This window comes from Xiphias gladius, chromosome 5, assembly GCF_016859285.1.
Source record: "Xiphias gladius isolate SHS-SW01 ecotype Sanya breed wild chromosome 5, ASM1685928v1, whole genome shotgun sequence".
Taxonomy (NCBI): domain Eukaryota; kingdom Metazoa; phylum Chordata; class Actinopteri; order Istiophoriformes; family Xiphiidae; genus Xiphias; species Xiphias gladius.
The window spans coordinates 17,263,489-17,283,811 of record NC_053404.1 but is presented as its reverse complement, the minus strand read 5'-3'; the positions used below and the strand labels follow the sequence as shown (position 1 = coordinate 17,283,811).

Genomic DNA, 20,323 nt, shown 5'->3' with positions numbered 1-20,323 from the left:
AAACCAATAAGTCCTACACTACTGGGTTAGGTTTGGGAGAGAATTATGATATATAACTCTATGGCAACGTCACCTAACTTCCTCCTTTGCTCCCATCATAATTACTACAGCTGCTCGAGGTCGCTTGACAATAAAACGTAACTATGGGTCGTACTAAACTGGCACAGATTGACCTATGGGCCCCTTTTTTACAGGAGGGCAGTATCGCATAAACTGACGTGTCAATGGTAATGAACTTTGGCTAGTACTTACCAATGTTCACTTTTTGCAACACAAATTTAACCACTTCAACTTTTGAAATTGTCCTTCAAATTTCTTATGCCAAATTTCCGCTTTAAGGTTTACAACTTACAGAACAGAATGATTTGAACTACGATGTTCAAAGTCATGTCTTTGATGTATTGCTTTTTGTTGACTAAGTTAATACACTAAAAACATAAAGAAAGTAAAAAAAAAAAAAAAAAAGGAAATGGCATACATTTGACAAATATAGGAGCCCAAGCTTTATCTTTGCAAGCAGGTCACAGCACATTATAAATCATAAACTGTATGACACACAGTCAGACAGTCTCTTCTCCAGACTGCAGAGCAGTCAGGACATACTGCATAGCTGCATAGCTCCATGATTTACTGGGCACACTGGGACAGAGGTCTCAACTAATGGAATATCTAATATCTCCATGGCTGACACTTTAATCTGTGGTGAGACCTCCATCTTGCAACTTTACCATATAAATCTGAGATACACAGTACACCCGAAGGCCCAGACTGTGAGTTACAGCCCCTAGACCCTCTGTGTATGCTGTATATTTATATCATACCGGCAAAAACTAAAGTCCCATTAGACTTTTAGATATTTTTATATAAATTATTCTTTAATCTGAAACAAAATCAAACTAAGTATTTTTTATATTTTAGTCTTGCCTCCTCTAAGCAAGATGTCAACAAAAACACATGATGATAATGATAACACCTGCAGGACTGTCATCTGCCAGAAGCGGTTCTGCCATCTGCCAGGATGTCAACATTAATGCTGTTATATCTACATGCCTCCATTACTTTCACACTGCTGTGAGTAAGCAACCACAGGTGCCTCACAATAACACGATTTACTGCTAGATATAAAACTGTCAAGTGTGGATAATAACCACCCCCTTGAATGCTTTTGCATCTTTGAATGTCAAATGATGAGTTGTGTGAGAAGCTGCTGCTTACTTTTTACACTTTTTGCAACTTTTTGCCATGCAGCTCTGTCTGTTTCGAATGTTATATGAAGCAACACACTAAATCAGATCTGGTGTTCGGTATCTTAATCTTTTCGAGCTAAGGAAAAAACTTTGTTGTTTCCCTTCTAAGAAAGATTAACATCTCTGATAATGGACTGGTTCTTAGCATGTGTACATCTTAGCAGTCATGATGTCTATCATTGGAATAAGGCCAAGAATGCTATTACACTTTTATGCCAGAAATGTAACTTGCTCATCTTACTTTGAGTGCAGAGATTAAAAAAATAAAATAAAAAATAAAAAACTCAGGATACTTGCCTTAGCTAAATATTAGGTTTCTTCTCTTGTCAGGCTTGTTTCTGCAAGGGTCCAGTGAGTGAAACAGTGGATTTCACCGCTAAAATATGAGATTTCAGCATACTATTTGTCTCATCCACAACACTATCCGTAAATAAACAGCAGCCTTTTTTTTTTTTTTTTACTACTTACAACATACTGTATATCCATCCAAATCCATCAAACAAATCAAGTTACAGGTAAATTGTCTATAATTAAGGCAGTACCCCCACCTGCTAAATGGGTACGTGAAATCATATCTCACACAGGAGATAAGATAATGAAATACAAAGTCTTTATAGAGATTATGGGTAAAATTATACATACTGCATATGATGCAACATAAATTCCCTAGAAATCAGGCAGAATTAAAACATCTGCTCTCCACACAGTCATCTGCTTTTACACGTTATACTTTTTACAACACCAACAAATACTGTGATAATAGTTGCAAAGCCTAACCGGGGTCCATCCTGCAGGATTATTATCTCATTCCATACCTTAGAATACATTCTTTCATAGAGGATATTTCTCCCCTAATGAGCTGCTTGTCTTGCTGTTAGAATGCTGCACTGGAGGAGAGAGCATTTAATTTGAGGACTCATCTGACATTTTTGTCTAACATAACAAAGGTGCACACTGACGTTCACAACCCCCACATGCACCCTGTGGTGCATGAGGGGCCCTCAACAACCACATGACCCACTGGTTGACCAGTGCCATCCTGTGGTGTAAGAAAACTAAGCAACCTCCTTGAGTCTACCCTTTGTTGTTCCGGTGTCCTTTTCGTAGCCTATTTGGCTGCCTCTCAAAAGCTGCACTCGAGGCTCCTGGTGTAATAGTTCAGTGTTTCACACTGGCCAGCACTGCCTGCTTGCAGAGAAACTCTGTGACAACTCCAGTAAGATCTGAACACTGTATAGGCTATATGTACTTTCTAATTCTAATGCTTAAAATCTCTATCCAGAAATGTGGGAGCGTGTATTTTGAAGAAGATGGGCGGGTATTAGTTTTTAAAAATTACAAGAAAAAATTTTATTTTTTGATAATGTACCATATTTCTGTTTGCATAAAAAAAATCAAATCTTGTATCATTTTAATCATTGTTTCGTTGACTTCTAAATGACAGTTCTTGTGTCAAGCTAGCATACTAGGTTTTTATCATGGATGGTTGGAGCTACAACACAACACACTGCAACTGTCCCCATACTCTGCAGTATTATATAAAAAAAAATGATGCAAAAACATCTGCCAAAGAAGTGGTATATCTGCCACAATTGCAGGTCTGATTGGACTTAACATTTAGAACTCTGTCTCTCTCTGTTTCTCATATTGTTCAGTTGTGGCTGGTGGCCTATGTTGTGGCCTATTTCATCGAACTATTTAAACAAAACTTGAAATGAAAAGGAAATGAAATATGAAAAAATTAAACAAAGCTTTCCTGAATCTTCCTCTTTTTTTTTTTAAATTAGAATCTTTGAAGAAAATATTATACTCCAATTTTTTTGGAACCGTTCAAAAGTTTGAAGGTTATTTACATTGAGAATTATTGTCCTGTCTAACACTGAAACATGGTAGGTTTACTTGCCCACCTGGTAACATCTGCGCATGGGGCAGGCCTTTTTCAAACAAAACATATTAACTGCAATTTTCATAGATAGATAGATAGATCATTGTTTGTAAAAAAAAAATAAATAAATAAATAATAATAATAATAATAATAAATATAAGCTGAGTTAATTAGTTCCATTTTAATGCATTGTTAATGGATGTTGCAACCATCCCTGGAGACCGCTGCAGCTCACCCAAGGTTTGGAGTCGGTTTCAACATCTGACTTCTTCTCTTCAAATTCATACTCCGTGTTTATTATCATACCTGGCCACATTCTAATGGTGTGGGTAATGAGCCGACTGGCATGGGTTTGATGCGTTAAATTTGAATTTAAAGTCTAGCGCAAGTGGTCTCAGAGCAACTGAGCAAAAACGCGAGAAAGTGTTGAAACCGTCCCCACCCCACCCCACCCCACCCTACTTGGTTACTTACGCTGCCTCCTGCTGCGTTGATGTATTGACGTCAAAACCCCCATGTGCTGGCCCGGAAACCTTCCGTTAGACAAGCATACACCCTGGTGGACAAATGACGAACTTCGGTGCACAAATCTGGACTGCAGTGCGCCGCCAGCGCAACAGAGGGCATGTCAGTCTTTCGATATCGTTGCATTTCCGTGGTCAAAATAATCGAAAAAGAAAAGGCCCCCCTCAGCTGTGGAAAATGGCCGACGTTGAGATGGACATCGCGTCCAGAAGAATGAATAATGGCAACGAACACGTGTAAGTGATTTAATTTACGATAAGACGTTCGTAGTAATAAGGTATAAGCCGCTTCCCGAGCCGAAATCAAAGGCGAACCGTTTTGTTAGTTAGAAGTGCGGAGGCCAAACCGAACAGCAGGTTCACGTTGTAGCCGGGGCTAGCTAAATTACATGCCAACGGCTGGCTAACGATCTTAGCCAACCAGCTAATGTTCTGCGGCTCACCTACCGTTAAGTTTTCAATAAACCCATAGCAGCATACACCTCCGATGCATTGTTGTGTATTTTCCTCCACAATGTGGGTGTCAAACCACACGGAGTCAAGCAGTGGTGTTTGGTAGCAAGCGACGACCCTGAAACTCAAGTTAGCATGGAGGAAAGCTACCTGAGGACGTAGCCTGTTAGCTCTAACTTTGCTAAGAGCGGTTAGCATATCCGAGCTAATGAGTGAAAATCGTCTTGGCGGTCGAGCTCAGGGGAAGAGCGAACAAGTGAAGTACACATGGTAACGGATGAATGTCTTTGTCACAATAATAAGCAGATTTCTTAATATGTCGGCCGTTATTACTTACATTACTGCTTATGTTTCTGCATTTTCGAGCTAAACTGGGAACATTACGTAACCACGGTTTACCTAGTGCTACCTACTTGTGCTTGTAGTGATCTACATGCTGCCTTCTGAGCGATGGCTTCAACTTTATCCTAAACGTGTTAAAATGAGTATAGTGCAAGCTATAGGTTATTTTGACGACATATTAGCAGGATATCTGCCGATTAGTTAAATGCTGAGAGAGAATAATCGTTTCTATGGCGTCTTTATTTAATTAAAAAATCATAAATCAAAAATGTATTTTAAAATTATTATTATTTAAGTGGTTTCATCACTAAACACTGCGAAGTGCAAAGTGGATTTCACAACAGCAAAGAAAACTGGGGATTTTTTTTTTTGTAAATACCAAAAGTCACAGGTGCCCTGGTTGCTAATGGATACCAGTGTTGGAGGAGACATAACAACCAAACACTTCTCTACAAGCTTTATGTCCTCAGTGTGTATTAGTGCTGCAGTAAAGGCAGCAGTGTAATTTAGAGCTACAACTAATGAATATTGACCATCCCTGTTTCTCAAAGCCCACGGTGACATCTTCAAATGTCATGTTTTGCCCAATAAACAGTCCAAACCTGTTTACAGTCATAAGGGACGAAGAAACACGAAAATATTCACATTAAAGAAGCCTTGATATTGTAGAGACAAAGCGATTAAATTAGAAAATAATCGACAGTTGAATTACTAATGAAAATAATTGTTAGTTTCAGCCCTGATTCTTTATATAGATACCTCAAATCAGGGCGTCCACTTATACCAGTACTTTATTTTTTTTAAATGTATACCTAACTGCGTGGAAATTGTTGGAATAATTTTTAAATAAACATACTGTGTGAATGGAATAGAAAGCAGAAACACCGACATTTTGTCACAACTTTGACTAAGGAACTATTTGTTGTGAATCTGTCATTTCATGGCCAACACATGTGTTTTTCCTCAGTTAATTTTTTCTCCATCAATCAACTAATTGCAACCTAACTGACTTGTTTTAGCACAAATGTGTGATATATGTCTGCTCAACATTTAAGACTGTTTTCTGTCATACAGGAAGCAGGATCTGGAAAGCCATGAAAGAAGTGGGAATGAGGACAGTGGAGACATGTCTGAGGAAGAAGAGGAGGAAGAGGTAGGGGTGGACAACAGCAGGCCTAAATATCTTCAGTGGTATGATGTCATGATTCTGATCTAAACTCTCTACATTCAATTTATTTTAAACTAACTTTAATCCAAGCACTCTAAATTTTGTTGGTCTCAGTCTGTAATGGTGGTGGTGCTCCATGTTTGCACCTCCATAATATTTGTCTGGACACATTAAAAAAATAAATATCGTTAGTCATATAATACTCTGGCAGTTTTTCCACAAAGATGCATCAAGAGCAGCTTAACCACACATTTAATATCATTTGGACGGTCTTATCCCCCTTGCTCATATTTAGCTTTTTCCCTGAATGAAAATACATTTTTTCTGTGGCAGCATCCAGATGGATTTTGGATGATTGTAACTTTTTAAAAAATTTTCTAAATAACTAAAACCACTTCACAAATTCATAAGGACCGATGTACATTAAAAACAAGCATACAAACAGAAATTAAATGCATAATTCAAATTATACTCTTATTTATGCTGTTGTAATTACATTTTTCGTTTTATTTTACAAAACAAAATTTCACATCTATCATTCTGTACATACAATCTGGATGAGTACAGCCTTAATCTATAAAACTGAAGAAAAAAAGATGACTATGTTCAAAACATATCTAAAATTTTGAATATTGAGAAGATCTGACACCTGAATGAACTGTCAAGCTGATATCTTTTCTCATCCTAGGAGGAGGCAGAAACTAATGGTGAGAAGACAGAGGAGGGGTCCAAACATCATAGCAGCAGCGGTAAACACAAGAGGAAAAAACACAAGCATCGTAGTAAGCACAAAAAACACAAACATGCCTTTGATGAGGACAAGGACCGCAAACGCAGACATCGTCATAAACACAGGAAACACAAACGCAAAGAGGGCTCTTCTCCCTCTGGTGCTGGCCTCTTTGGCTCCTCCAGCCATAGAAAAATTGAATCCTCTCCCTCCTCTGGAAATCCAAGTCTGGACGACAGAGCCTTGCTGGAGGATTTGGAGAAGCAGAGGGCCATGATCAAAGCTGAGCTGGACAGCCAGTTGATGGAGGGCAAGGTTCAATCCGGCATGGGCTTGATCCTTCAGGGTTATAACTCTGGATCAGAAGAGGATGGAGATGCGAGGGTAAGAAATGGAGAACAGCGTCAAAGGGGTAGCTCAGGTAAACCCATATCTCCCAGAGGGGGAAAAAGTGGGAAATCAAGACGGGACTCAACAGAGGGAAGTAAGTCCAGCTCCAAGCGTCGTAGTCGAAGTAAGTCTGCGGAGAGGCCTGCTAAGGAGTCTAAGCAGGACAAGGTGACCAAAAGCACGAAGGACACAGGTGTAAAGGACAGAGGCCGCGGCAGGAGCAGGTCGAAAGACAGAAAGCGTTCAGACAGCACTGAGAGGTCCAAGGAGAAAAGGAAGTCTAACTCTCCCTCCAGCTGGAGAGGAGAGCAGAAAGGCAGCCGCACTGATAAGCGTCCGTCTCCACAGCGGGACGACAGACCGAACCAGGAAAGAGCAACCCGACGGTCCAGATCACCTGGACGAGATCGACCAAGTCGCTCTGACGCTGACCGGGACAAGCGGCCAGCCAAATCTCCATCCAAGGATGCTTCATCGGGGAAAGAGAACCGCTCCCCTCATAGACGAGGACCTCACAGCCCCCCGAGGAAACGCAGTGCTTCCCCTCGCCACAGAGATGCCCACCACTCCTCGGCTAGTGCCACAGACAGGACATCAAAACAGAGCCACTCTCCATCAAGAACAAGGTCCCCCCACAGGAGAGGCCGCAGTCGCTCACCAGATGCCAGAAGGAGGGATGCTGACAGGCAGGATTCACCACTGAGGTTGGTGTGCACCTGTCATAGTTCATCTGCATTGTATCCGTTTTGTTAAATGACTGTTTAGAATGACCAGTTCTGCCTGTCTATCCACCCCTCTGGTGTTTTTACAGGAAGCGCCTGCGGGCAGATGCAGGACCAGGCAGAGACAGATCACGAGAAAACAGTCCCAGATCATCCTCACGCCGTAGGATTAGTCGCTCACCCCTGAGACGGAGGTCCCCATCACCACGACGACGCTCCCGCTCTTCCCCCCGCAGACGGAGCAGGTCTCCACTGAGACACAGGTGGTGGCACTTTTCACTCCACTGTCATTCATCTCTGCTCTCAGCAGAGGATTTTTACAGCAGTGTAGTTTTCTCTCTGGAACCTTGTTTGCGTTCAGTTTCTCTCAGTAGCATTGTGAAAAGACTTTTATCAGGTTGAAATTTGTATGTAGCAATAAACTATCCCTCCTTGACCTCTGAGCCTTATAGGTCTGACGACAGAGACAGATATGGTAGGCTCAGACAGTATCGACGCTCAATGTCCCGCGATCGGGTGAGGAGAAGACGGCGCAGCAGAGATGAAGATAAGTTCAAGGGTAGCCTTTCGGAGGGTATGAAGGCAGACCAGGAATCCTCAGAGGAAGATGTGTGAGTAAAAGAAGATATTTGCAATTCTGTTCCTCTGCAGATCATACATAAGAGTTTTACATCTGAAAGTAATTAAGTTAAAATAATGGCTTTACTTGCAGAAATAAAAATAATTTTTTCATGTGTCCTTTTATAGTCCAGCTGCTACCCAGCTCACTAAAAGTGTATTAAGCTTGTTCATGACAATTACTTTTGATGTCAGCTTGCATTGATAGATTAATGTATCAGCACATCCTGTAGACTCCATTAACAGGAAATAGTGTTCTTGCCATATTGTTGAAAGCCTTGTACTATATGTGTTTGCAGGTTGGAAGACTTTGATGGTGAAGAGATAGATGAAGAAGCCCTCATTGAACAGCGCCGCCAGCAGCGCATGGCTATTGTCCAGGTTGGTGCACACTTATGCTGAGCCAAATCTGCTATTTTAGTAGTTGCCATGCATCCGATATTGGTCAAGTGAAACGGATTGCAAAGCTATACGTTGTTGTTCTTATATTTGTTTGTTGTCTTAATAACAAATGACACTATTGTACACAAATTAACTATATTTGAGATTAATTCTTATGGTCTCACTACTCCTGCCATTGTACAGAAATACAAGGTTGTCAATGAAGATACCAATATGGGGTCGGAGCCCAGCAGCCCCCAGAGCAGCACCCGCAGCCGTTCACCCTCACCTGATGACATCCTGGAGCGAGTAGCTGCAGACGTCAAAGAGTATGAACGCGAGAACCTCAACACTTTTGAGGCCAACATCAAAGCCAAGCACAACCTCATCGCCCAGGAGAAAGACGGTAATGTCCTGGTCAGGATTGCCCTGACTGTTTGGTATACAAGGCCAACTGAATGAACCGCACCATCACATGTGCTCTGTAGTTAACTACCACTGTCCACATGCAATCCATTTCTTTAAAAATATTTGTCAAGGCCTGAGGCATATTGTGACTTTATGTCTTTCTGATATATGCACAGGAATTGTTCAGATTTATGTGGAAGTTGGCATGAACACAGGTTGGTCATTGTAGTAACACTGAAGTGGTTTTTCCTGATGTGGCAGATATTGTTCCTCTTACCATTACCAATCAGTGCTTTTTTTTTTTTTTTTTTTTTGCTGGACCGGCCACAGTCCAGCGCTACATCCCCAAATGCCCATGAGTGGAGTTGAGTTGAGTTCGAAAAGGAGTTACACAATTGGCCGTTGCACTTTCAAAATGAATTGGCGTGAACAGTTTCTTTTATGTCATCGGGGGCGTTTACAGGCAGTGATGCCAACTTAGCACTTTTGTTGCTAGATTTACCGACTTTTCGTACCCCTTTAGCAACTCAAAAGAGAACGTAGTGACAAATCTAGCAACTTTTTGGACAAATCTTAGCTACTTTTTACGTTAAAAAGTCGCCATATTGCCCTGTGAGCACACCTCTCTGTGTGTCTCACTCAACTGACCAAACGACAGCTGACACAGATGTGAATGAGCCTCTAACTTTCTCTCTGAGTGATCATTTTACAAGTAAATGTAGCTAAAATCACAGCACAGTCATTGTCTTTAACATGTGTATGGGGATTTTCTAGGACAACGTCGAAGTTATTAAAATCAGGATTTTAGCAGTGCAGAGCAGTGCGTCCAGCAGCTTGGAAATGGCTTGGAAGTGACTGCTGGTTAAAATGTAGTCTCAATGGGCCGCCTTTCAGTCACTATTTTATACTTGTTCTGTTGTCTGACAACGGAAACAGAAAAGCATGTAAATGAGACCAGCGTTATTGGGAATTCAAGTGTATTAAAATACTGTATATCTGAGCACAGACAGTAGGAGAGAAGCAAACAGATAAAGGGCGGTTCAGGCATACTAGGTTTTGACCTAGTCTTGTTTCTCCCTATCTGCTAGGCATGATAAGACACAGTAAAAACATTTAAAAGGTGATTTCATCTGAAAAAATTGGTTTGAAATCTTAGTTAAAACTGGAAGAGGAGTAGGTCAAGCACAAATGTGGCTTCATATACTGCCTGTGGCAGGATGGGGTTAGCATGACCCAGGTAACTACAGATTATATTAATCTATCCCTCCTCCAGCCTCACCCATCATTTAAAGAGATCAGATTATTATTATTTGGATACAGACTGGCCAAAATATACCAGTGTATAGAAAACAAAATTGAAAAAAAATGAGTGGCATGATTTGTGTGAGAAATGCAGAGTTGTGTCATGCAGGGGTTTTAATTTGTTTCTTTTTGTCATGTGTTCATTCAGTTGCTGGCTTGTAATCCAAAGCCTGGGTGTCTCTGCCACCTGCAGCATGTTTTGATCTCTGCAGAGTATGTGAATCAAACACATGTTCCAGATATTCTGTTTTACAAGACAGTGGACAACTAGAAACCCATCATGTGGTGTTTTATTGTCGCTCTTTGTTTCAGGAGCCAATCCAAAGAAGCCTTCAGCCCCTGACATGTTTACAGAGTCAGATGACATGTTTGCTGCTGACTTTGATGTGAGTATTCTGATATTAAATTCTGTAGGGCATCTGAACATAGCTGTTATAATGTTCCTCTGCAACTTACTATCTGTTTACCTGCTTAGTCTTAAGTTTCAGAAGAACACAAAACAATAGGAAAACCATTGAGCCACTGACTTGATTTTTGTGCTTTTGCTGCAGAGTGCCAGGATGAGAGCGGCAGGTGTAGGAAAGGACTTCAAGGAGAACCCCAACCTTAGGGACAATTGGACTGATGCTGAGGGTTACTACCGTAAGCGCTGCCTTTCTATTTCTTAGATTGTGGACTGTGTCAGTATGAGGGGAAACACCTATGAACGCTTGTTTAACGTCATGGCAACATACCATTAAAACTTAGCAGTGTCTTTTGTCTAGATTTGTCCATATGGTGGTTGCAGTCTTGAGTGGACTTTTCTGCCATTAACAAGTCTGTGGGGTGTTTTTTCTTTTTTTTGGGGTCATTTAGGGGTGAACATCGGAGAGACACTGGACAAGCGCTATGATGTGTATGGCTACACTGGCCAGGGCGTGTTCAGCAACGTGATCAGGGCCAGGGACACTGCAAGGGCCGGCCAGGAGGTGGCAGTCAAGATCATCCGAAACAACGAGCTCATGTGAGTGAACTAAGAGCATTTTTACATGAATAACAAATTTTTCTATCGAAACAAGTGTTGATACTCAGAAATACAATATTCTCAACAATACCAATCATATGGATGTTTGGATGTTTGATTAGATTTGCATCGATGAACAACATACTGTATATGAATTTTTGGTGAACAGGCAGAAGACTGGTTTGAAAGAGTTGGAATTCCTCAAGAAGCTGAATGACGCTGATCCAGATGACAAGTTTCACTGCCTTCGCCTTTTCAGGCACTTTTACCACAAGCAGCATCTTTGTCTGGTATTCGAGCCTCTCAGGTACTGAAAAAGGAAACACTACTTCTTCCTTCTCATAATTTGTGCCTCCTCTGCTGCTTGTAGTATTTATGTGATGGTCTTACTTGTTAATGACCTGCTGGATTCTGTATTTTGTAGTATGAATTTACGAGAGGTGCTGAAGAAATACGGCAAAGATGTAGGGCTCCATATCAAGGCTGTGCGCTCCTACAGCCAGCAGCTGTTCTTGGCCCTCAAGCTGCTCAAACGGTGCAACATCCTCCACGCTGACATCAAGCCTGACAATATCCTGGTACGATGTAAATAGTATAGATAGTATAGTTTGTATCATTTTCATCATTCTAACATTTCTTTCGTTTGTACTGACTTGTTTGTCCATCGTTACAAGGTGAATGAGTCAAAGACCATTCTGAAGCTGTGCGACTTTGGTTCTGCATCCCACGTTGCTGACAATGACATCACACCATACCTGGTCAGCAGATTTTACAGAGCTCCAGAAATCAGTAAGTTTCATTATTTGCATAAATCAGTAATCTCAATATTAATAAGTTTTACTGAAAACTGGACATTGCTCACAGTGTCTTTCTGTCTCAGTCATAGGAAAGCCGTATGACTATGGGATTGACATGTGGTCTGTCGGCTGCACTTTATACGAGCTTTACACTGGCAAGATCCTGTTTCCCGGATCTTCCAACAATCACATGATCAAACTAGCTATGGACCTCAAGGGCAAGATGCCCAACAAGGTAAAACTGCATCCTATAATTTCAGTTCCCTTGGCTATTGCTTCTCTTTCCCTAGATGAGGTGTGACGGGTTGCTGTTCCATGCAGTGTCCGAGAAGCTATGGCTGATGCAATAATGTGGTTTTCTTTCCTCAGATGATCCGTAAAGGCTTGTTCAAAGATCAGCACTTTGATCAGAATTTGAACTTCCTGTACATTGAAGTAGACAAAGTAACAGAGAGGGTAAGGTGTTCTGACTTCCTCCTACACTGATGAAAATTGTCAACATGTCCCACAGTTATAATAAGAAGCCTAAAGTCTTATTTTAAAGGTTTAGATCTGACAATAAGTACCCGACTGACTGATAATCATTGTATCAAGTTTGACTTGCATCTCCTTTCATTTCCTTTCCTTTCTCTGCACCATCAGGAGAAGGTGACGGTGATGAGCACCATCAACCCCACCAAAGACCTGCTGGCGGACATGATAGGAGGCCAACGCCTGCCTGAGGACCAGAGGAAGAAGGTGATGCAACTGAAGGACCTGCTGGATGGCACCCTGATGCTGGACCCAGCCAAACGCATCAGTATCAACCAGGCTCTGCAGCACCCCTTTATCCAGGAGAAGATATAACACCCCGAACGCCACACACTCCCAGAGCCGACGGAGAACCAACCACTAAACCAGCTCTGAAAGGAACTCTGCAGCGAGGCAGCCAACCCACAGACTTCTATTCAGAATGTCATGGATTTTTGTTCTTCCTCAACATTATTTTGTTTATGGATACATAACTCTGTTTTATTGTAAATAGATCATTGAAATGGTAGCCATTCTCAAAAACATTGATTTTGCGATTTATCATTGTAAACTTTCCCTCATACCTGGCAATGCAGTTATGGACTTTTTTTTAATTTAACTGGCATTGGAGTGACAGACGTTTAAAAGAAAAATATAATTCCTGTAAATACTGTGTGTCTATTGCATTAACAATCTCAAGCAGCAGACAGGTGAGTTTTGTCGTAGTTGCAGATGTCTAAATACATCATTCTTTTTTAACCACATTGCTCATTGTGGGGCGATGCATGCTTTTGAATGTGCACCCTTTGTGCTCTAGATTTCTGTGGTGCAGGCCTGTGTAAATGCTCTGTATGTGCATCAGTGTCCCACATGTGACAGCAACCCCTCCAACCCTCCCCTAACCAAGTTTCCAGGCCTAGAGGTCTGCGTTGACGGAACAGATGCATATTATGTACTCCCTTGAACAAGATTCGTTTTATTTTCAAAGAAGATAGCCATTGTTTTCTGTTGCTGGACATTTCCGTGTTTTTTACCTTCCTCTCCCTCCAGCACTCTGGCTAGGTCCTGGCTCTTAAGGCTCTCACATTCAAGTGCCTCCTGTATGAGCCTAGTGTGTTAAAACACCAAACAGTGCTGACCTATTGAAGCCACACCTGTGGCCGTCCCCTCCCATTGTTGTAAATAGTCCATAGTTACTGTCATTCATGTATGATTAATTTGTTTTTTTCCATTAAGTGGTTTAAAAAAAAAAAAAACAATCTTGTGATTTCAATAAAGAATAGTTGTGGAAACGCTGCTTAAAGAGCACCTTCAATATGAGACAATTTTTTTAGTAATAAAATGTTTCCTATTGTATACCAAACCCCCTTTCTTCATTTATCCCCAACATGTTGGCATCATAAAAGGGATGATGTACGGTACATCAGTGGCTCAATTCATTTAAAATTGTTAAATGTGTTGGCTAAGCAGGGAAACAGTCAGGGATCTTATGTACTGATTTCCTAACCGGGTCTTCACTGTCCAAGAAGTGCTTTTCACATACTCCGGATGAGATCCGTGTACCCCAGTAAGTGTAGTCTGAAGATGGCAAGGGAGTGTTAGAAAGGTGGTATATTTTTTTCGGGGGGGAAATTGGTTTTGACTGAAGCAGCTGCAGCCTCAGAGCATCAAAAGTAAAAACGCTCTATCTTGTATCCAGCTGGAACAATTTACAAGCTCTCATGTTCCCTCTCTGCAGTGGAAAGTCTAACTGTACCCTTCATTTCCGTTGCATGATTGCACTTGTGTTGAGCCTCTAAAAAGCATAATGGGAGACTCGCTTAGAAAAGATTCCCTTTTTACTCCGTCTGGAAAGTTAGGGAATGATGCAAGATCTCTCTGTGCTTGCACGGAGCGCACTGAAAGGACTTCTGATAGGAGCTGATGGGCTGTCAGCCTTAAGACGACTGTAAATACATCTGAGCTATACTGGAATAACCACTGGTAAAGAGGTCAGTGTGAATAGGCAAGGAAAGTAACATCTGCAGGCTTTAATCTCCACATACAGAGACGATGGCATGACTCCTTTTAATCTGGGTATGTAACCAAACAAGTGATTTATAACCATGCTATCAAATTCATGAGGATGAAATATACACACTGCCTAGCTCCCACCTTACAACATCATTGTAATTTCTTGTGATGATCAGAAGAGGGCATCAGAAGCACTCCACAAATGAAATCACTACGGGTGACTCATGTTAGAACTTAGGCACTAAAACTTGTGATTGTGTTTATTTTATTTTTAATGAGGGGAGCATATTTAAAAAATAACTAAAATCAGATTACATATACATTTACTGTCTTGGCACCGTTTTTTAATCGAGCTGCATAACATGGTTGCTCTGGATATGGTTTGATCATGTATTCCATTTAATTAATAGTACAAAAAGGTGTCTGTGTAAAATTACAAGGGTAGTTTTATCATTTCTACCTTGGGTTGGTGTCTCCATATAAAAAAAAAAAAATGTAATTCAAACCAATACATTTCATAAATGATCAAACCATCATATAAAGAGGAAAAGAGACTTAAAATATAATTTCCATTTTTATTAAAACCATACAAACATTTGTAGTCAGTTATAAAAGAGCAAAGTGGCTCTTCTGGCGGAGGGGCAGCGCTGGGCACTTGAAGCTCCGCTCAGAGCCAGTTCTGTCTGGCCTCTACCCAGGGCCTGGGAATCCCTGCTTTCAAAGTCAGTTTTTTATTGGCCCCAGGATACTCCCCATTTCCTCTGCTAAACCTACAGAAAGAGTATTGTATTTACATATTATATATAAAAGCACAATAAATGTGAAAACTTGGAAAAAAAAAAAAAAAAAAAAAATCAAAGAAAAGTAGAATGCATTTCGCAAATCTTAACTTTTCTGATATTCAGACTTCTCTTATATAAATTCTAGCATTTTATCTTTTTTTCAGGTCTCACAAGACACTTTACATGTTTAATTTTGAATTTTTTCATAATTCACAATTGGCAGTGATCTTTCTCTTTACCGACAGGCAGATACGTATAAGGCACATACCTCAATGTAATTTCCTTCTTTCAAAGGAAATGATTTCTACTTCTTTGAAAGGAAAAAAAAAAAAAGAAACACCATCAATGCACACCTACAAAAATGACAAAGTAGTACCAAAGAACAATAAAACAATTTGTACCTCATTGCTTTGATGCTGAATAAAAGGTAAACTACTCAATATTCTGTACGCAGTCACATATGACTGCAAGGCAATACTAACACTGTTGACAAAGTCACTGCAATACTCCATGGCAGTACACATTCTGAATTTAAGAGCTTTGGAGAAAACGACACAGATGATTTCCTATAAAACAAAACACGTCACTTTACAGCACTTCAAAATCATGAGAGGAAAATTCATGTGCTGTGGACCACTGATGGTCATTAAGACAGATTAAAACCATAAACAATGTCAATTCATGTAAGCATACATAAAGCACCAAATGTGACCTTTGATCATCAAGGAGGAAATGTCCATTTTCACATCAGCTCCAAACAACCGTGCAATCCAACATCAAAAAACAGATTATCACTAACAGAATATAAAAACACTTTTATATACACTTGTGAGTACCTTACCAGACTAACTAAATCAAGCAATTTAGATATCAAGTAGACAACTATCTACGGTGCCTTGAAAACGTGGATGTGTTGTCCATTTTTTGGACTCGATACCATCTTGACAAAAACAACACTTGGTAAAAGTTGGTAGAAGCACTGAAACATTTACAGATTCACAAAAGTAACATACAAACAAAATGACAACGAATGTAAATATACCACTTATTATAACCTATGATATATAAAGTTATCATCAGGGCCTGTTAAATTAATGACCCATGTCTCACCTGCTGGAATAAGAATGGATTTAGCGATTTTGTACCTGTGGGATCAGAATGGTAGATACTTGGCACATGGGCTTGTCTACGTACTTATATAGACAGTTCTCAATGTTTAACCCTAAATGCATGCATTTTTACCAACAGTGTGTACAGCAAAAACAGTGACAATACACAGAATACTGTTTCAAAGATGTGAGCTTTTGCTCACCATCACATAGTAATACAAAGAGAAGGGCTTCCAAAAATAGCCTTCATTCCAGAAAAGGAATATAACTATTTAACTATACATAATTTTGACACATCCCATTTCTGTGTGGGATGACATTTTTACAAAATAAAGGAGTTTGGCAACTGCCTGTTCCAGAACACTTTAAGTACATAATAAAGTTCTCATAATTGCCACTTTTGTCTTAATCTTCATATACACCAGAGTTTTTCTCTTCCTTTTTTCCATTTTTACTAAGGGAGGAGAAAGCAGAGAGAGAGAGCAGCTACTGCATGATAGTCAGGAATTTGCTCTCCTCAGCAAGGGTGGTGAGGAGAGAGCTCATGTCTCCAATGGCCATGTTGTTAAGCCCACGAGCCACACTGTGGAAGGTTGTGGATGCTCGAGGAGTGGTCAGGCGTGATGAGGTCCTGGACAGACCCTGGAAGATAGAGGGACTTAACACCCCCGAGACCAAGCTACCTTGATCATAGCCATCCTCCAGCATAGCGCCAAAGTCAAGATTTACCCCCTGATCTAATATACCAGGCACACTGCCATCCACTGTGCTGGTCACCTGGTCTGCACCAGGGGAGAGAAGAGAAACCGAGTTCCCGTTGCCACTGCCACCACCTCGTACCAATGACCCAGCCATGGAGTCAAGCAGGCACTGGTCCTCCAGGACAGGGAATGAGGGGGCCTTTCGATCCGCTGGTTCGTAAGAGAGGCAGTCACCAAAGCCCTGCTCTAAATATCCATGGTCTGGGGCCTCCAGTTTCAGCCCAGATACCTGATGTGCCAGGGAACAGTGGTCCCCATTCCTCTGCAGTTGTTGCTGCTGGTTGAGGCTAGCCTGGATTTCATTGGCGCTCTCAGCACTAAGATACTGCTGGGTCCTGACCAAGTTCCTGTAGGTGTTGATCGGTGGGCGAGGGGCCTGGACCTGCCGACTGTGATGAAAAGCAGTTCCCTGGGAGAGGCTGGGGAGGTTGTCCATGGAGCCCCTGCTAAGGTTTAGGTTGTTCCCAACCTGACAAGAGGTGCTACTGTTGTGGCTCTGCTGGGAGTGGCTCTGTTTTTGAGGTCCATTGGAGGCCTGCTGTTTGAAGCCCTGGGGAAGAGGCTCATCGATGATCTGTGAGAAGTTAGGCCTGCCAAAGGTGTTTGTAGAGTTGTTACTAGTACCTCTCATGTCTATGCAAGAGTTAGTTGATGTCTCTAGCTTCACCCCAGGGTTGATACAGCATGTACTTTGAGACTGATTAGCTTGGGAACAACTGTTCTGAAAATCAAGGGACACTTGCTGCTGTACTACCATGTTTCCAAACCTGCCAAAAGGTGCAGATATGGGTCCATGTTCTGTGCCCGACCACCTTCCACACTGTGTCTGGTGGTTTTGTTCCCTCTGAGGAGACCTGCCAGCACTCCCGGAGCTCACTTCATTCCACTGGATGGGAAGCTTACTGGGGCTCTTTCTCTCTGCTATCTGTTGCTGGACGCTATGGGACCCAGGCAAGACCATATTCAACCCTGATGTCTGCATCTGTTCCATCTCCTCCATAGATGGATGGGAGGAGTCCCTTTGGCTAGAAGCTATTTGGTCCTCAATGTGCATGTAGGAGCCACCATCCACTTGAACCTGGGAGTGGAGATACTGCACCAGGTCATCTGGTAGTATATCCTCATCCCCAAGCAACAGGCCAGCCTCCCCATCATCCTCAATGGCCAGGGCTTCTAAGGCTGCATGTTCTGCAATGCTAGGATTGTATGGTGAGTGTTGCAGACCTCTCTGTAGGTTACCCTCTGAGCGCGTGTAATTCTGTAGGCTAAAGTTGCGAGTTTCAGGTGTAGAATGATGAGACAGAGGTGGAAGAGGGTGGAGGTTGTTAAGGCTGTTGAAGCGTTGTACCGGGGGAAAACTACAAGTATCAGGAGCTTGCGTCCGGACTGGGTCACTAGCCCTCCGGTTCCCATTCAGTGGTCCCTCACCAGGATAGAGGACCCTCCTCCTGTAACCTGCATGTCCCATATACCCATTGGTGTACCCATTGCCATCACTACAGCGATGTGGCCTGACTAGAGGCGGCAAACAGTGGTTGTTACCACCCTCATCCATCATGGCCATGCGAGTCTTCAGGCTCATGCGCTCCATGTTGGGTAGAGGCGTGGGAGGTGGGCCGCCAGTTGCTGCTGCATACTTGGCTTTAAGGTGGTAGTGCTGTGCTGGGGTTAAATTGAGCATCCCCCGTGAGCCCCCCCCTCCTCCTATGCCTACTCCTCCTACACCTCCACAGCTCCCACCTGAGAATATCCCTCCACCCGCTCCTCCTGCCCCACCTCCATACTGGCTAGCCTCGCTGGACCGGCGGGAGGCATCAGTGGAGATGGGGTCGTAAGAGTCGGTGGAGCTAAGGTTGTGGAGGCGGCGGTGGTGGGCGACTGCCATTGTCCCCTCACTTTGGGAAGCCTGGCTGGAGCGTCGGCTGGAGAAGCAGGGGGAGATGCCGGAGGAGCGTCGGCTGCTACTCAGATAGGCTGAACTGGTGGCGCTACCACTGCTGTCACGCCGGTCTCGGAGCAAATTGAGCACTGTTAGCTCTGTGCTGCCCAGCTCAGCATGAACAGGTGGCTGAGGAGCAGACACCCCCCACTGCCTGCCCAGACAGGATCCTGGGAAGAAACACACACAGAGAAACAGGAATGAAGAAAGTCTGAACACCAAGAGAAAGAACAAGGAAATTATGTGGTAAAGGGAGATTACAGGAGGATGAGAGAAAAAGCCAACTAAGTTAAGTTTAAGTGCGGAGAGATCCCTGAAAACAGATGTTACAAAAGACAACTGGCAGAACTTGGCCATGAAACATTGTTACACGCTATTCTCTCTGATACGATACACAGCTTGATATGGGTTTGATTCCATTTTCCGGCAGAAAAAGAAATTTTAAGCATTTGTTTTGCCTGAATGCTTCAGCCAAAGTGGGCAGGATGGAATTCAGGATAATTCATCTCTCAAAATGGGATTTGTACACCCATTTGTGGTGTGTAAATTCTGTGTACTCTGTGTGTGTGTCAAATAAGGCTACTACATGGTGTTTGTGAGGGTCATGGGCTAAAGTAAAACATTTGAAGGGCATTTTTGAAAAATTCAAGGATTTTCAAACAAAAGGAAACTGAAAAAAGTTTAAAAAGTTAACCTTACCCTTCCCCAGGATGTTGGGTAATGTGGAGCCTTTGGGGGGCGGTGTAGGGGACAGGGGCCCCAGCCTGGGCAGCGCTCCATTCACCTGCTTCAGCCGCTCCATCTTGATATGCTCCATCCAGCGCAGGGGGCGGCCAACACTTCGCCTCGCCTGCAGGGTCAGCATGGCTGCGGTTGCCGTGGAGACTGTGGAGTCCATAACGGGGGCTGGCTCACCCTCACACTCCTCCTCTGCCTCCTCTTCGTTTTCCTCTTTCTCCTCATCCTCCTCCAGCCCCTCCCCTGGCGAGCGTCCGGCGCTCACAGCAAGCTGGACTCCACTGCTGGGATAGGTGCTGATGGGGGACTGGTCACTGCTGCATGTAGACTGACCGCCAAGGCTTGGCTGAGACGTCTGACGGACACAGACCAGGAGAGAAAGACAAGACAGGCAGAAGATTGGGAAAAGAGAAGAGAGAAAGAAAAGAAATTTTCCTTTACATAACACAAAGAAAGTCTTATAAATGGTCATATGTCACAAACAGTCATACAATGTAATGC

The 20,323-nt window shown here is 42.4% G+C and overlaps 2 protein-coding genes across 2 annotated transcripts in view; one reads left to right on the top strand and one right to left on the bottom strand.

Annotated features, from left to right (window-relative positions):
- The first annotated feature begins 3,700 nt into the window (after window positions 1–3,700).
- Window positions 3,701–13,797, top strand: prpf4bb (pre-mRNA processing factor 4Bb). Its single transcript, XM_040127292.1, has 16 exons — window positions 3,701–3,893; window positions 5,526–5,604; window positions 6,308–7,443; window positions 7,551–7,724; window positions 7,914–8,072; window positions 8,379–8,460; window positions 8,665–8,866; window positions 10,483–10,556; window positions 10,722–10,812; window positions 11,026–11,173; window positions 11,343–11,480; window positions 11,598–11,751; window positions 11,848–11,962; window positions 12,054–12,205; window positions 12,340–12,426; window positions 12,613–13,797. The coding sequence occupies exons 1-16, from the start codon at window positions 3,835–3,837 to the stop codon at window positions 12,814–12,816; spliced, it is 3,054 nt and encodes a 1,017-aa protein (XP_039983226.1). The 5' UTR covers window positions 3,701–3,834; the 3' UTR covers window positions 12,817–13,797.
- A 1,608-nt stretch (window positions 13,798–15,405) lies between these two features.
- gli3 (GLI family zinc finger 3) overlaps window positions 15,406–20,323 on the bottom strand; it is a 95,693-nt gene continuing 90,775 nt past the window's right edge. Inside the window, exons 14-15 of the mRNA XM_040127610.1 lie at window positions 19,784–20,177; window positions 15,406–19,254 (exon numbers count right to left, since the gene is read on the bottom strand). Of these exons, the coding sequence (XP_039983544.1) occupies window positions 16,871–19,254; window positions 19,784–20,177 (2,778 nt within the window). The 3' untranslated portion in view covers window positions 15,406–16,870. The remainder of the gene's footprint in view (window positions 19,255–19,783; window positions 20,178–20,323) is intronic.

Excerpts from the sequence above, each read along its gene's own strand:
- prpf4bb (XM_040127292.1), top strand. The coding sequence starts at position 3,835 with ATGGCCGACGTTGAGATGGACATCGCGTCCAGAAGAATGAATAATGGC. Across the intron at positions 11,752-11,847 it reads TCAAGCCTGACAATATCCTG|GTGAATGAGTCAAAGACCAT; the intron begins GTACGATGTAAA and ends CATCGTTACAAG. Across the intron at positions 12,427-12,612 it reads TAGACAAAGTAACAGAGAGG|GAGAAGGTGACGGTGATGAG; the intron begins GTAAGGTGTTCT and ends CTGCACCATCAG.